This window comes from Oncorhynchus nerka, linkage group LG14 (genome assembly GCF_034236695.1).
Source record: "Oncorhynchus nerka isolate Pitt River linkage group LG14, Oner_Uvic_2.0, whole genome shotgun sequence".
Lineage (NCBI taxonomy): Eukaryota > Metazoa > Chordata > Actinopteri > Salmoniformes > Salmonidae > Oncorhynchus > Oncorhynchus nerka.
This window is the reverse complement of record NC_088409.1, coordinates 51984849-51999056: the sequence shown is the minus strand read 5'-3', so window position 1 is coordinate 51999056 and position 14208 is coordinate 51984849. Positions and strand designations below refer to the sequence as shown.

Here is a 14208-nt window from a genome sequence, read left to right as displayed (position 1 = left end):
GCTGCTGTTCGTACGGGTGTCCCCTCTTAACACATCTCAGACTACAGCAAAAATATCAAACATGTCTGAACATTTTTGTGATGTCCCAGTCTTAATCTGGAGAATTTAACATCCATCAGGGCTCGTTGACCATCTCGCACTATGAGCAGAAGAATGCGCAAATTAGTTTCTCGTGCGTGCATATTTCACTCTTCTCTTTAAAACTTGTCTGGGACACTTAAATCTTGCAAATATTGGGGAGCACACAAACACACACACAATGCATGTAGCACTCCAGAAGCAGTGTGCCATTCATTCTACCTCTCTTCTCTGTGTTCTCAACCACGACTGCTGTCATCAGAACACAACACACATCACTACTTTCTATAAATACACGGCATGCAGGCAGCTCAGCTCTGTTTTTGTGGTTTTAATGACCTGTATGTTTCCATCCTGATCCAATTAAGTCACGTCTGTGAGAGAGGAGGGACTGACGGGGGGCTCTCTGGAGCACATTAACATTATTCAGTTGGAGAAACAGATGCTGTAACATGGCAGGCTTTTTCCTCGCTGTCGCTTTTCTCATAAACTAAAGGAGCCGTGGGCGTCCTCTGTGACAGCAGAACATTGGATTTAATCTCCTTAATCTGCATTTAGTGCAGCTGCAACTGTCTAGTTGCTCACAGCCACACACATTTTTATGGAGTAAATACATTGTCACATTTTCTCATTGGCTTGGTGACATAGTCAGCTTTGGCTCATTCTACTGTTATCCTATGAGGTCATGATCAGTGTGTTTATCATATTGTATTGTATGAAGTTCAACAGGATGCAGGCTTTACCATAATTCACAGTCACATTCATGACAACCAGAAACAGATTGAAATTGTCCGTTATAAGGTCATTTTTCACTTATTTTGTCCTGTTTCTCCTGCTGGGTGTATGCCGTTTGCCTGCACTCACAGTAGTGACTGAAAACACTGTTGCATTCCATCAATGGCATTATCACCATCCGTTGTTGCTGCTTTGAAATTCACAGTCCCCATCTAAAAGAGCTATAGGAAGAGTTGTGCTTCGTCACATCTGTTTACTCTATCAGTTATGCCATTGTACAACTGGGAATGATTTGTCAGCTTCCTTGCAGGAACACCGTGAGTGCCCCCGATTGAAAGGCAGATGTGTGCAGCTTGAGTCTCACTCTGCTGGAAATGTGAGGCAATATTTTTAGCCATGCCACGAAATGTGTCAGTGTGCAGACACAGGCTGTACTGAGTGAATGCAATAGAATGGCACTCTGGAGACTGTTTCTCAGTTGAGTAATAATGTGTTCAAAGTACTGTTGTTGCCTCATTGGAAAGCTCAATGCGAATACTGATCTTTATTCATGTTGATCTAGTATACTGTATGACAAATTCTCTATTTAAAGATGTGTACATCGAGTTGGGTACTGCATAGTATTTCCGTAAGCATTAAAAACAACATAAAAACTAGTCTTTTATAGAGTAGGGCTAAATGTAGAGTTGGATTTTGTAAGTATTGTAGTTTTGGGGCAGTTGGCTAAAGCCAGGCTTCCCTCTGTATAGCTGCTGCTGTTGTTGGCCGAGCCAACAAAACTGAGGAAAAAGGTTGGGTTCTCTGTCTACCTGCCTGCCTGCCTGCTATGGGCGTAGACAGGCTGGAGAGAGCGAACTATACAGGGGGACTTAGTGGGGCTAACCCGTTCTGATGTGAAGAGTGCCTTGTGTAGAGTAGGCCCAGGGAGCTATCTTTACCTGCTTTTAACTTACTATGTATTTTGTTTTAATTTCTCACTCTCTCTCCCCCCACTTCCTCCCCCCCTCTTTCCCATCAGGTATAAGTCTAATGAGGAGTATGTGTATGTGCGGGGTCGCGGAAGAGGAAAGTACGTGTGCGGAGAGTGTGGGATCCGCTGTAAGAAGCCCAGCATGCTAAGGAAGCACATTCGGACACACACGGATCTCCGGCCCTACATCTGCAAACACTGCAACTTCGCCTTCAAAACCAAAGGTGAGAAAGAGACGGTGTGACCTTTCTACAAACAAATTACCGACCATTTCGAATCCCACCGCACCTTCTCTGCTATGCAATCTGGTTTTAGAGCTGGTCATGGGTGCACCTCAGCCACGCTCAAGGTCCATAACGATATCTTAACCGCCATCGATAAGAAACAATACTGTGCAGCCGTATTCATTGACCTGGCCAAGGCTTTCGACTCTGTCAATCACCACAACCTCATCAGCAGACTCGATAGCCTTGGTTTCTCAAATGATTGCCTCGCCTGGTTCACAAACTACTTCTCTGATAGAGTTCAGTGTGTCAAATCGGAGGGCCTGTTGTCCGGGCCTCTGGCAGTCTCTATGGGGGTGCCACAAGGTTCAATTCTTGGGCCGACTCTCATCTCTGTATACATCAATGATGTCGCTCTTGCTGCTGGTGAGTCTCTGTTCCACCTCTACGCAGACGACACCATTCTGTATACTTCTGGCCCTTCGTTGGACACTGTTAACAACCCTCCAGACGAGCTTCAATGCCATACAACTCTCCTTCCGTGGCCTCCAACTGCTCTTAAATACAAGTAAAACTAAATGCATGCTTTTCAAACGATCGCTGCCTGCACCTGCCCGCCTGTCCAGCATCACTACTCTGGATGGTTCTGACTTAGAATATGTGGACAACTACAAATACCTAGGTGTCTGGTTAGACTGTAAACTCTCCTTCCAGACTCACATCAAACATCTCCAATCCAAAGTTAAATCTAGAATTGGCTTCCTATTTCGCAACAAAGCATCCTTCACTCATGCTGCCACATACCCTCGTAAAACTGACCATCCTACCGATCCTCGAGTTTGGCGAGGTCATTTACAAAATAGCCTCCAATACCCTACTCAATAAAGTGGATGCAGTCTATCACAGTGCCATCCGTTTTGTCACCAAAGCCCCATATACTACCCACCGCTGCGACCTGTACGCTCTCGTTGGCTGGCCCTCGCTTCATACTCGTCGCCAAACCCACTGGCTCCAGGTCATCTACAAGACCCTGCTAGGTAAAGTCCCCCCTTATCTCAGCTCGCTGGTCACCATAGCAGCACTCACCTGTAGCACGCGCTCCAGCAGGTATATCTCTCTGGTCACCCCCAAAACCAATTCCTCCTTTGGCTGCCTCTCCTTCCAGTTCTCTGCTGCCAATGACTGGAACGAACTACAAAAATCTCTGAAATTGGAAACACTTATCTCCCTTCTAGCTTAAAGCACCAGCTGTCAGAGCAGCTCACAGATTACGGCACCTGTACATAGCCCATCTATAATTTAGCCCAAGCAACTACCTCTTCCCCTACTGTATTTATTTATTTAGCTCCTTTGCACCCCATTATTTCTATTTCTACTTTGCACATTCTTCCACTGCAAATCTACCATTCCAGTGTTTTACTTGCTATATTGTATTTACTTTGCCACCATGGCCTTTTTTGCCTTTACCTCCCTTATCTCACCTCATTTGCTCACATTGTATATAGACTTATTTTTCTTTATCTTGGCCAGGTCGCAATTGTAAATGAGAACTTGTTCTCAACTTGCCTTCCTGGTTAAATAAAGGTGAAATAAAAAATAAATTTAAAAAAACTGCTGTGTTGTTCTATGAACATATAACCAGGTAAAAACAACATAAGGAAATAGAGCCTGCGAGAAGAGCCATGTGGCTTCAGGCTATTCGACATGGAAAATATGGGATCCGGTTCCCAAGTAGGCTACACGTAAAGTGCATTCAGAAAGTATTTGACTTTTTACACATTTTGTTACATTAGTCTTATTCTAAAATTATTTCTAAAATGGATCAAAAAAAATTAAAAAATCCCCTCAATCTACACACAATACCCCATTATGACAAAGCAAAAACAGGTTTTTAGAAATTGTTGCGAATTAATAAAATAAAAATAAAAACGGACATCACATTTACATACGTATTCAGACCCTTTACTCAGTACTTGGTACTCGCACCTTTGGCAGCGATAATAGCCTTAAGTCTTCTTTGGTATGACGCTACAAACTTGGCACACTTGTATTTGTGTAGGCCCTACACCCAAACAAGGGCACTGCGTTCATCCACCTCTGGCCTGCTCGCCTCCCTACCACTGAGGAAGTACAGTTCCCGCGCAGCCCAGTCAAAACTGTTCGCTGCTCTGGCCCCCCAATGGTGGAACAAACTCCCTCACGACGCCAGGACAGCGGAGTCAATCACCACCTTCCGGAGACACCTGAAACCCCACCTCTTTCAGGAATACCTAGGATAGGATAAAGTAATCCTTCTCACCCCCCCCCCCCTTAAAAGATTTAGATGCACTATTGTAAAGTGGCTGTTCCACTGGATGTCTTAAGGTGAACGCACCAATTTGTAAGTCGCTCTGGATAAGAGCGTCTGCTAAATGACTTAAATGTAAATGTATTTGGGGAGTTTCTCCCATTCTTCTCTGCAGATCCTCTCAAGCTCTGTCAGGTTGGATGGGGAGCATCGCTGCACAGCAATTTTCAGGTCTCTCCAGAGATGTTCGATTGGGTTCAAGTCCGGGCTTTGGCTGGGCCACTCAAGGACATTCAAAGACTTGTCTGAAATCTACTCCTGCGTTGTCTGCTGAACAACATCCCCACAGCATGATGCTGCCACCACCATACTTTACTGTAGGGATGGTGTCAGGTTTCCTCCAGATGTGACACTTGGCATTCAGGCTAAATAGTTCATTATTGGTTTCATCAGCCCAGAGAATCTTGTTTCTCATGGTCTGAGAGTCTTTAGGTGCCTTTTGACTAACTCCAAGCGGGCTGTAATGTGCCTTTTACTGAGGAGTGTCTTCTGTCTGGCCACTCTTATCATTAAGGCCTGATTGGTGGAGTGCTGCATGGTTGTCCTTCTGGAAGATTCTCCCATCTCAACAGAGGAACTCAGGAGCTCTGTCAGAGTGACCATCGGGTTTTTGGTCACCTCCCTGACCAAAGCCCTTCTCTCCCGATTGCTCAGTTTGGCTGGGTGGCCAGCTCTAGAAAGAGTCTTGGTGGTTCCAAACTTCTTCCATTTAAGAATGGAGGCCACTGTGTTCTTGGAGATCTTCAATGCTGCAGAAATGTTTTTGTACCCTTCCCCAGATCTGTGCCTCGAAACAATCCTGTCTCGGAGCTCTACGGACAATTCGTTCGACCTTCGTGGCTTGGTTTTTCTCTGACATGCACTGTCAACTGTAGGACCTTATATAGACAGTTGTGTGCCTTTCAAAACCATGTCCAATCAATTGAATTAGTTCAAGTTGTAGAAACATCTCAAGGATGATGAACGTAAACAGAATGCACCTGAGCTCAGTTTCAAGTCTCGTAGCTAATGGTCTTTAACTGACTTGCCTAGTTAAAAAAAAAAAAAAAAAAAAATGATGGTGCTAGCAGCCACGTGAGTGCTAGCTACCTAACGACTGGAACATTAGCCAAAACCAACAACATAAACAAACAGACTATACCAGTAGTGAGTGGAGTTATAAACGGTCTACACTAAACATGTTAAATGTCTTACCTGTGATGAAAAGTTTAACACACACATAGCTACAGTGCATTCGGAAACTATTCAGACTCTTTGCCTTTTTCCACATTTTATTACATTACAGCCATATTCTAAAATGGTTTGTTTTTATTTTTATCCCTCATCAATCTACACACAATACCCAATAATGACAAAGCGAAAATAGTTTTTTTGTTTGTTGCAAATGTATAAAAACATATGAACCTTATTGAAGAACAAATTCTTATTTACAATGATGGCCTACCAGAAGACAGAAGGCCTCATGCGTCATGAAAAGGGGCATGAGGGAAGCCCTACAATATTACTTTTAGTAATGAGAATGTTGAAAAGTAATCTTTAGACATGTTGTACTTAAGTGTAATTTTGTAGTTGACTAAAACAAGCAGACAAGAAAATTCAGTTTTAAAAAGGTCACGTTTTTGCTGTGAGCCAATGGGGTAACCTAGATAACAAGAGGTGGTTTTCCTCACGGGATCTAAAAATTACTGGGAAATGGCTTAGGGTTGCAAAATTCAGGGAACTTTCAATGAATTCCCTGGTATTACAGAAATTTTGGTTGGAGGTTTCTGGATTCTCTCCTGATTCCAGGAATCTTCCAACTGGGATTCTGGAAAAAACAGGAAATTTATTGAAAGTTCCCAGAATTTTGCAAACCTAGCTATGCTCGACTATTTGGTTGTACTCTGGTCTCTCCCCGCACCATCAATTATTCCTCATCTACCCTGCTCCGGTTCAGTCTAATGTGGCTTTGCTGTACTTGTTTTCCTTGTCTTGATAGGGAACCTTACCAAGCACATGAAGTCCAAGGCTCATGGGAAGAAGTGCCAGTCAATGGAAACGTCTGGGTCTTCACTGGACGAGCCAGAGACCGAGGAAGCAGGTACAATAACATAGGGAGGAAACTTCACCCATCAAACATCTTTCCTCAAACCTGACTCGATAGCTAGCCTTGTAGCTATATCTGCTCCTCTAAAGAAACTGGAACTGGGCATGACATGTATGTTGGATATGTAAGGCAATATGTTGCTATTCTCGTTCCTCTGTCGTGCTAAAGAGAAATTAAAAATATTAAATTAATACATAAAAAATACATGGCCAAATACATTCCATAGAGTCTGTTTCTGGTGCAGGATGGGAGAGATGTACAGTGTTGTTTTCAAGACTGCAGTCCTTTAAAGAACAGCATTCCAGACATTCACATCCACCCCCTCTCTGTGCAGGCTCAATGCCACCCATCCCTCTCTCAATCCCTCCCGGTAGCAGACTGCAGTCAACACTGAGCCGAGGACAGCCCATTCAAATAACCCTTCCATTCAAAAGCCAGCTGTTAGACTTCATGAATGGAAACGGCAGCACGATTCCATTAAATCAAACCTTGTCCGCCTGCTTGCTATTTATAACATCAGGTTGATAGAATGTTATGTTGGATAGGAAGCCAGCCTGTCCTGCTCCTTGTGCCCATTTCATGTGTTTGTGTGTATGAATGTGTGTTTATATACAGTGAGCTCCAAGTATTGTGGTAGTGCCCAATTGTTTTTATGTTTTGGTTCTGCACTCCACCAATTTGGGTTTGAAATGATATAATGACTATGAGGTTAAAGTGCAGACTGTCAGCTTTAATTTGAGGGTAATTTCATCCAAATCTGGGGAACCGTTTAGAAATTACAGCACATTTTGTACGTAGTCCCCTCATTTTCAGGGACCAAAAGTATTGGGACACATTTAGTTATGTGTTTTAAAGTAGTCAAAGTTTTAGAATTTGGTCCCATATTCCTAGCATGCAATGATTACATCACTCTACAAACTTGTTGAATGCATTTTAAGTTTTTGATTGTGTTAAGAAATGTTTTTGCCCAATAGTAATGAATGGTAAATAATGTATTGTCATTTTGATGTCACTTTTATTGTAAATAAGAATATAATTTTCTAAACACTTCTACGTAAATGTGGATTCTACCATGATTATGGATATTCCTGAATGAATCGTGAATAATGATGAGTGCGAAAGTTAGACACAAGAATTATGCCCCCAAGACATGCTAACCTCTCACCATTACAATAGAAGGGGAGGTTAGCGTATTTGTGCGTCTAACTTTCTCACTCATCATTTTTCACGATTCATTCAGTACTATCTGTAATCATGGTAGCGTCCACATTAATGTAGAAGAGTTTAGAAACATTCTATTTTTATTGAAGCTCATAGTCAAATCCAAAGTGCTGGAGTACAGAGCCAAAACAACAACAAATGTCAGTGTCCCAATACTTTTAGAGCTCACTGTAAGTCCAGAGTGACTTAGATGAACTCCGCATCTGGAGAGCTGAATTGTCTGCTGGTTTTCAGTCTTGCCATTCAATCTGGAACTAGTTTAGACCAAGTGTTTCGTATTGGACAAGTGTTTCGTATTGGACAAGTTCTGATAGTACCTTCCCGTTTCACTCTGTTTCTGACTGCTTTCTTCCATTTCGTGACTACTGAACACAACTATGTTAATTTAGGTGTAGCCTAGAGGACTGAAGTTTGGAGAATTGGGCTTTGTGTAAGTTTCCCCCTCTTCTCATCAGGAGGTATTGAAGAGCATTTGTCTGGCTCCGAGGACCAGGATGAGCACCAGTTCTCTGACGTGGATGATTCAGAGGAGGACGATGATGAGGAAGAAGAAGAGTCCTCATCTCACGATGAGCCGCCCTCAACCTGCTCCTCCAACTGCAGTCTGTCTGCAAGTGGGCACTCCAGCAGCAAAAGACAGTCCCAGCAGGGCACGCCTGACCCCTCAGCCCCAGAACCCCAGCCAGATTCCAGCCCCTGTCCCAGCCAGGAGCTCTCTCCCACCCGCAGACTGTGGCCCAGCGGGCATGCTTCCTCTCCAAAAAGCCGGAGAGCACTGTTCTCCCGCCGGGGCTGGGATGCCTCCCTCAGGGCTTTCTCCCCTAGCAGTGAAAGCTGCTCTCCCATCCGAAGCCTTTCCCCCAGACGGGAGCTGGCCTCCCACAACCGACACCTCTCGCCTTCCCCCAAGAGAGGACCATCCCCCATCAGAGCTCTATCCCCCCTGAACCCTATGCGGCCTCAGTCCCCTCTCCGGCCAATGTCCCCTAGCCAGTATCGGGTGTTGTGGGCCCGGGCCTCTCCCTCGCCCCTGGGGCTTCAGCATAGACCTCGATGCTCACCCAGTCGTTTGCCATGGGACATCCCCAGTATGATGGCCAGCGATCGCAGACAGGTGGGTTCAATGGTAAGTTATGTATTTAATTCACTTTCTGATCCTGTAGTTTTTCATGTTATTTTAATCCACAGTTATTCTTGTTAGTTACAAAATGAGATGTAATTAGCCATCCCTCCACATAACTACATTGTCAGTAATGGTCAGTAGTAAACGTAAATCTTATTGCAGACTAATTTCCCTTTTGGTACTAAGCTAACACTCACTATATGAAAATAGCAGAGGCCTAAATACATAACTATGCTATACTTTGTACTTTTGATGGCTGATGGTGTTTAATGCCTGTGGTTGCGTCTTGTTGCTTCCCTCCCCTGCATTTTAAAACCTGCATTGGAAGCCCAGTTTAGCCAAAGGCAATGTGAAAACAAGTTCAGTGTTTTGTTCTACTGTGTGAAGTAATGATGTGGTCCTTGCTCCCCCAACAGGAGAGGATAGGAACACCAAGTGAAGGGCAGATTGGTCCAGAGCCCTGCCTGTCATTCCCCCCAGCTTTCCGTCTGTCCCCCAGTGACAGCCCTAAAGCCCGGTCCATGGACCGCATCTTCAGCCACCTGCCACTGCACTCACAGCAGGCCAGGGTGCCCTACCTGATGATCCCCATTGGGGGCATTCAGATGGTGCAGGCTCGTCCCCGCTCCCACCCCACTACCCCCACCTCGGCCTCCTCTCCCCCGATGGAGGGGCTTCTACTGGGCCGGACCCCCAGTACTCAAGGGCTCAGAACTCCTGAGGACCACTGGTCAGACAGCCAGGAAGTAGTAGGAGCCAGCCAATCAGGGCTGTGCATTCCCAGTTTAACCCCACCCATACGTTCCAAACCCTCCACCTCGCAGCAAGGTAGGATGGACCCAAGGATGATAAACACAAAGCAATATGACAGCTCACACAGCTCCTCCCACTCACACAGGTCTGAGGCAGAGACCAGAGAACGATGGCCCTCACATGGCCAGGCAGGACCATCCCCCTAGTCAGCCAGTCCCCCTCCCACACACAGGATTGGACAGCTGTTTGAGAGGCAGGAGCCACCAGGGTTGGGGTCCAGAGCGACTGGTTCAGAATTGGTAGAGGGAGGAGCTAAAGGCGGAGACTCAACCAATCAAGGCCAGAGCACTTAGTCTCCACCCTTTGATACGTCATGCGTCCTTTACGCTTTTTGTTGCTACTCTTGTTTTTGGGTTTTGTATTGCTTTGTTTTTATACAGTTTTCAATACAATTGTTAACTTAAATGTTAGTTCTGCAATATTCAGGTTTGGTATAAAATGCACTTTTTACTTTTTGACGATTTCTTTAAATCTCTCGATCTTACCTTCTGTATCTCTATTGATACTGCTATCTTAATATATATTTGAATATATGTAAAATAAATATGAATACATTTGTAAATGACCAAAATCTTTAATCAACAATAAATGCACATGTTGTTTTGTCTCTTTGTCCAGTATTACTCAAACTGTAGTTACTTGTGCCTTTTCTGTCTGGGTTTGTGTCTTGAGATGACGACAAAGATAAAAGGCTGTGATATGCACTCTGTGTTTCCAGGAAGGGTGTTCCTGTGTGGCGTGATGACTGTTTGTATCCTTATTAAAGGGATAGTTAAGGGTTAGAGGTAGTTTCGCGAGCCAATGCTAACTAGCTGTACCCGAAGACTTCCAGTCTTTGCACTAAGCTAGTTAGCATTGGCTTGCGAAACTACAGCACCTCTACCTTCATTCATACTGGATGCAGAGACATGAAAATGAATTGCCAAAACCCCAAACTATCCCTTTAAGGCCATTGCATTGATGTCAGGGTATTTTAAAATATGGTATACGGGGTGGTATATAGAAGGAACAGTGAGCGCTTTGCAAAGAAAATGCACTGAAGTCATCATATTTTTTTATAAAACAAGATTTGTCAATGTAATGCCTATGAACAGAGAAGTGCTCCATATTTATTATTTTGTTTAACTATGAAAGTGATCCTTGTTTAAGTTCTTTTACTTTGTAATTTTGGAGGGAAAAAAACATGTCTGTCTTTTTCATGTTCTCACAACTTGAAATGGAGATGGACAGGAAGGTCTCTTTAAGATTGGATATGGTACAAGGAGGAACAAGTGCCCTAAAGATTTTCACACACAGCAAATGTTTTGTCTCTGAACCAATAAAAAGTGCACCATACTTCTTTGAGGCTGTTTTACTGGTTCTTGTTTTTGAAAAATGTTTTTTTTTAAATAGATAAACTAATATAACAATTGATTAATACATATAGAATGCTTCTGTTTGAATTCTACAAAATAACAATTGGAGTTAAAATCAACAAAAACAAATACATTTGTTACTTGCTTTGTAAACTAACAGTGAAATGCTTAGTTAACAATGCAGAGAACAACAATCCCAACAATGCAGAGAAAATGTTTAAAATAATATAATAAAATTCTAACACAAGGAATAAATACACAATGAGTAACGATTACTTGATTACAGTGCCTTGCAGAAGTATTCATTACCCTTGGCGTTTTTCCTATTTTGTTGCGTTACAACCTGTAATATAAATATATTTTTATTTGGGTTTCTTGTAATGGACATACACAAAATAGTCAATTGGTGAAGTGAAATGAAAAAAATTACTTGTTTCAAAAAATAAATACAAAATTGAAAAGTGGTGCATGCATATGTATTCACCCCTTTTGCTAGGAAGCCCCTAAATCAGATCTGGTGCAAACAATTACCTTCGGAAGTCACACAATTAGTTAAATAAAGTCCACCTGTGTGCAAGTGTCACATGAACATGACCTCAGTATATATACACCTGTTCTGAATTTGTTTTTTTGTTGTTTTTTTCACCTTTATTTAACCAGGTAGGCTAGTTGAGAACAAGTTCTCATTTGCAACTGCAACTGCGACCTGGCCAAGATAAAGCATAGCAGTGTGAACACAGAGTTACACATGGAGTAAACAATTAACAAGTCAATAACACAGTAGAAAAAAAAGGGGAATCCATATACATTGTGTGCAAAAGGCATGAGGCATGAGGAGGTAGGCGAATAATTACAATTTTGCAGATTAACACTGGAGTGATAAATGATCAGATGGTCATGTACAGTTAGAGATATTGGTGTGCAAAAGAGCAGAAAAGTAAATAAATAAAAACAGTATGGGGATGAGGTAGGTAAAAATGGGTGGGCTATTTACCGATCGACTATGTACAGCTGCAGCGATCGGTTAGCTGCTCAGGTAGCAGATGTTTGAAGTTGGTGAGGGAGATAAAAGTCTCCAACTTTAGCGATTTTTGCAATTCGTTCCAGTCACAGGCAGCAGAGAACTGGAATGAAAGGCGGCCAAAACTCAGGGACCAGGCAAGGAGGGCATTAAAGCATGTGGGAGACTCCCCCAAACATATGGTAGAAGGTACTCTGGTCAGATGAGACTAAAATTGAGTGTTTTGGCCATCAAGGAAAACACTGTCTGGCGCAAACCCAACACCTCACATCACCCCGAGAATTACCATGGGGATGTTTTTCTGTGGGGATGTTTTTCATCGGCAGGGACTGAGATACTGGTCAGAATTGAAGGAATGTTGGATGGTGCTAAATACAAGGATATTCTTGAGGGAAACCTGTTTGTCTTCCAGAGATTTGAGACTGGGACGTAGGTTCACCTTCCAGCAGGACAATGACTCTAAGCATACTGCTAAAGAAACACTTGAGTGGTTTAAAGAGGAAAAAAAATGTCTTGGAATGGCCTAAATCAAAGCCCAGACCTCAATTCAATTGAGAATCTGTGGTATGACTTAGATTGCTGTACACCAGTGGAACCCATCCAACTTGAAGGAGCTGGAGCAGTTTTGCCTTGAAGAATAGGCAAAAATCCCAGTGGCTACCTGTGCAAAGTGTATAGAGACATACCCAAAGAGACTTGCAGCTATAATTGCTGCAAAAGGTGGCTCTACAAAGTATTGACTTTGGGGGGGGGGGGTTTATTTCTTGTTACACAAGAGAAAATATTTCTTCAATGTGGTAGGTATGTTGTGTAAATCAAATGATACTAACCCCCCCAAAAAATTATTTCAGGTTGCAATGCAACAAAATTGGAAAAAATGCGAAGGAGGGTGAATACTTTCGCAAGCACTGTATATACACGGGGTACCAATACTGAGTCAATGTACCTAATAAACAGAGGCCAGTTTATTAGGTACACCACCCTGTTCACAAATGGGGAGTCACGTGACTGTGGCTTGCTATATAAAGCAGGCAGACAGGCATTGAGGTATTCAGTTACTGTTCGGTTGAACATTAGAATGGGCAAAATGAGCTTTTCATGCACGACAGTGTCTAGGGTTCACCAAGAATGGCGCGACAAACAAAAGTCTGTGGGCGCTAACAGCTCGTTGATGAGAGGTCAGAGGAAAATGGCAAGAATCTTGCAAGCTAACAGATTGAAACAAATAGGGAAATAACGGCGCAGTCCAACTGCAGTGTGCAGAACGCCATTTTGGAATGCGCAACTCGTCGGCCCTTGTCACGTATGTATGGGCTATTGCAGCAGATGACCACACCTGGTTCCACTCCTATCAGCTAAAAACAAGAATAATTAGTCTCCAGTAGGTTGCGCGATTACGCCGGCTCCATTCTCCGGTATCCCTCTTCGCACTGCTCAATTGAATCCCAGACAGGCTCTGGCACTCTCCCTGAATCGACCGACCACCTCTCTACCTCCTCCCAGGTTGTCTCATACTCCTCCTTGGGACGGTGATGTTCCCCAGCCTGCCTCCAGGGTCCTTTACCGTCCAGGATTTCCTCCCCAGTCCATGAGTCCCCCTTACCACGCTGCTTGGTCCTTTGGTGGTGGGTAGTTCTGTCACGGCCGTCGAATGAAGAGGACCAAGGTTCAGCGTGGTGAGTGTACATATTCCTTTATTTATATGATGCCGACAAAAACAATAAACAATCCAAAACAAGCTAAAGGCTATAGTGCCAACAAACAAAGTTAACTACCCACAATCACAGATGGGGAAAAAGGGCTGCCTAAGTATGGTTCCCAATCAAAGACATCAATAGGCAGCTGTCCCAGATTGAGAACCATACCTGGCCAAAACATAGAAATACAAAGTCATAGAAAAACAAAACATAGAATGCCCACCCCACATCACACCCTGACCTAACCAAATAGAGAAATAAAATGGCTCTCTTAAGGTCAGGGCGTGACACTCGGTGTCTAATTTGATTTTAGCTCCTGGTGATGGGCAGGAGGTATGTTTTGCAAATTAATTTGATTAAGCTATTAAGCCTATTCATTCCTTCTTGATGAAGAAATGTGAACAATGTTTTGTTTCTCTATAAAACGAGTCACCTAGCAATTTTATAAAGTTGGCTTTTAGGTATCCAGCTAGATAAATTCCCAATCAATCAACCTCATGACTAGCAAGTCATTTCAGGCTATCAATCAAGTTAGAGT

General features: G+C 43.3%; 1 protein-coding gene across 1 annotated transcript in view; it reads left to right on the top strand.

Annotated features, from left to right (window-relative positions):
• LOC115141433 (transcription factor HIVEP3-like) overlaps positions 1–10941 on the top strand; it is a 69556-nt gene extending 58615 nt beyond the window's left edge. Inside the window, exons 4-7 of the mRNA XM_029680293.2 lie at positions 1832–2007; positions 6333–6434; positions 8117–8787; positions 9201–10941. Coding sequence (XP_029536153.2) covers positions 1832–2007; positions 6333–6434; positions 8117–8787; positions 9201–9743 — 1492 coding nt within the window. The 3' untranslated portion in view covers positions 9744–10941. The remainder of the gene's footprint in view (positions 1–1831; positions 2008–6332; positions 6435–8116; positions 8788–9200) is intronic.
• The last annotated feature ends 3267 nt before the right edge of the window (positions 10942–14208 follow it).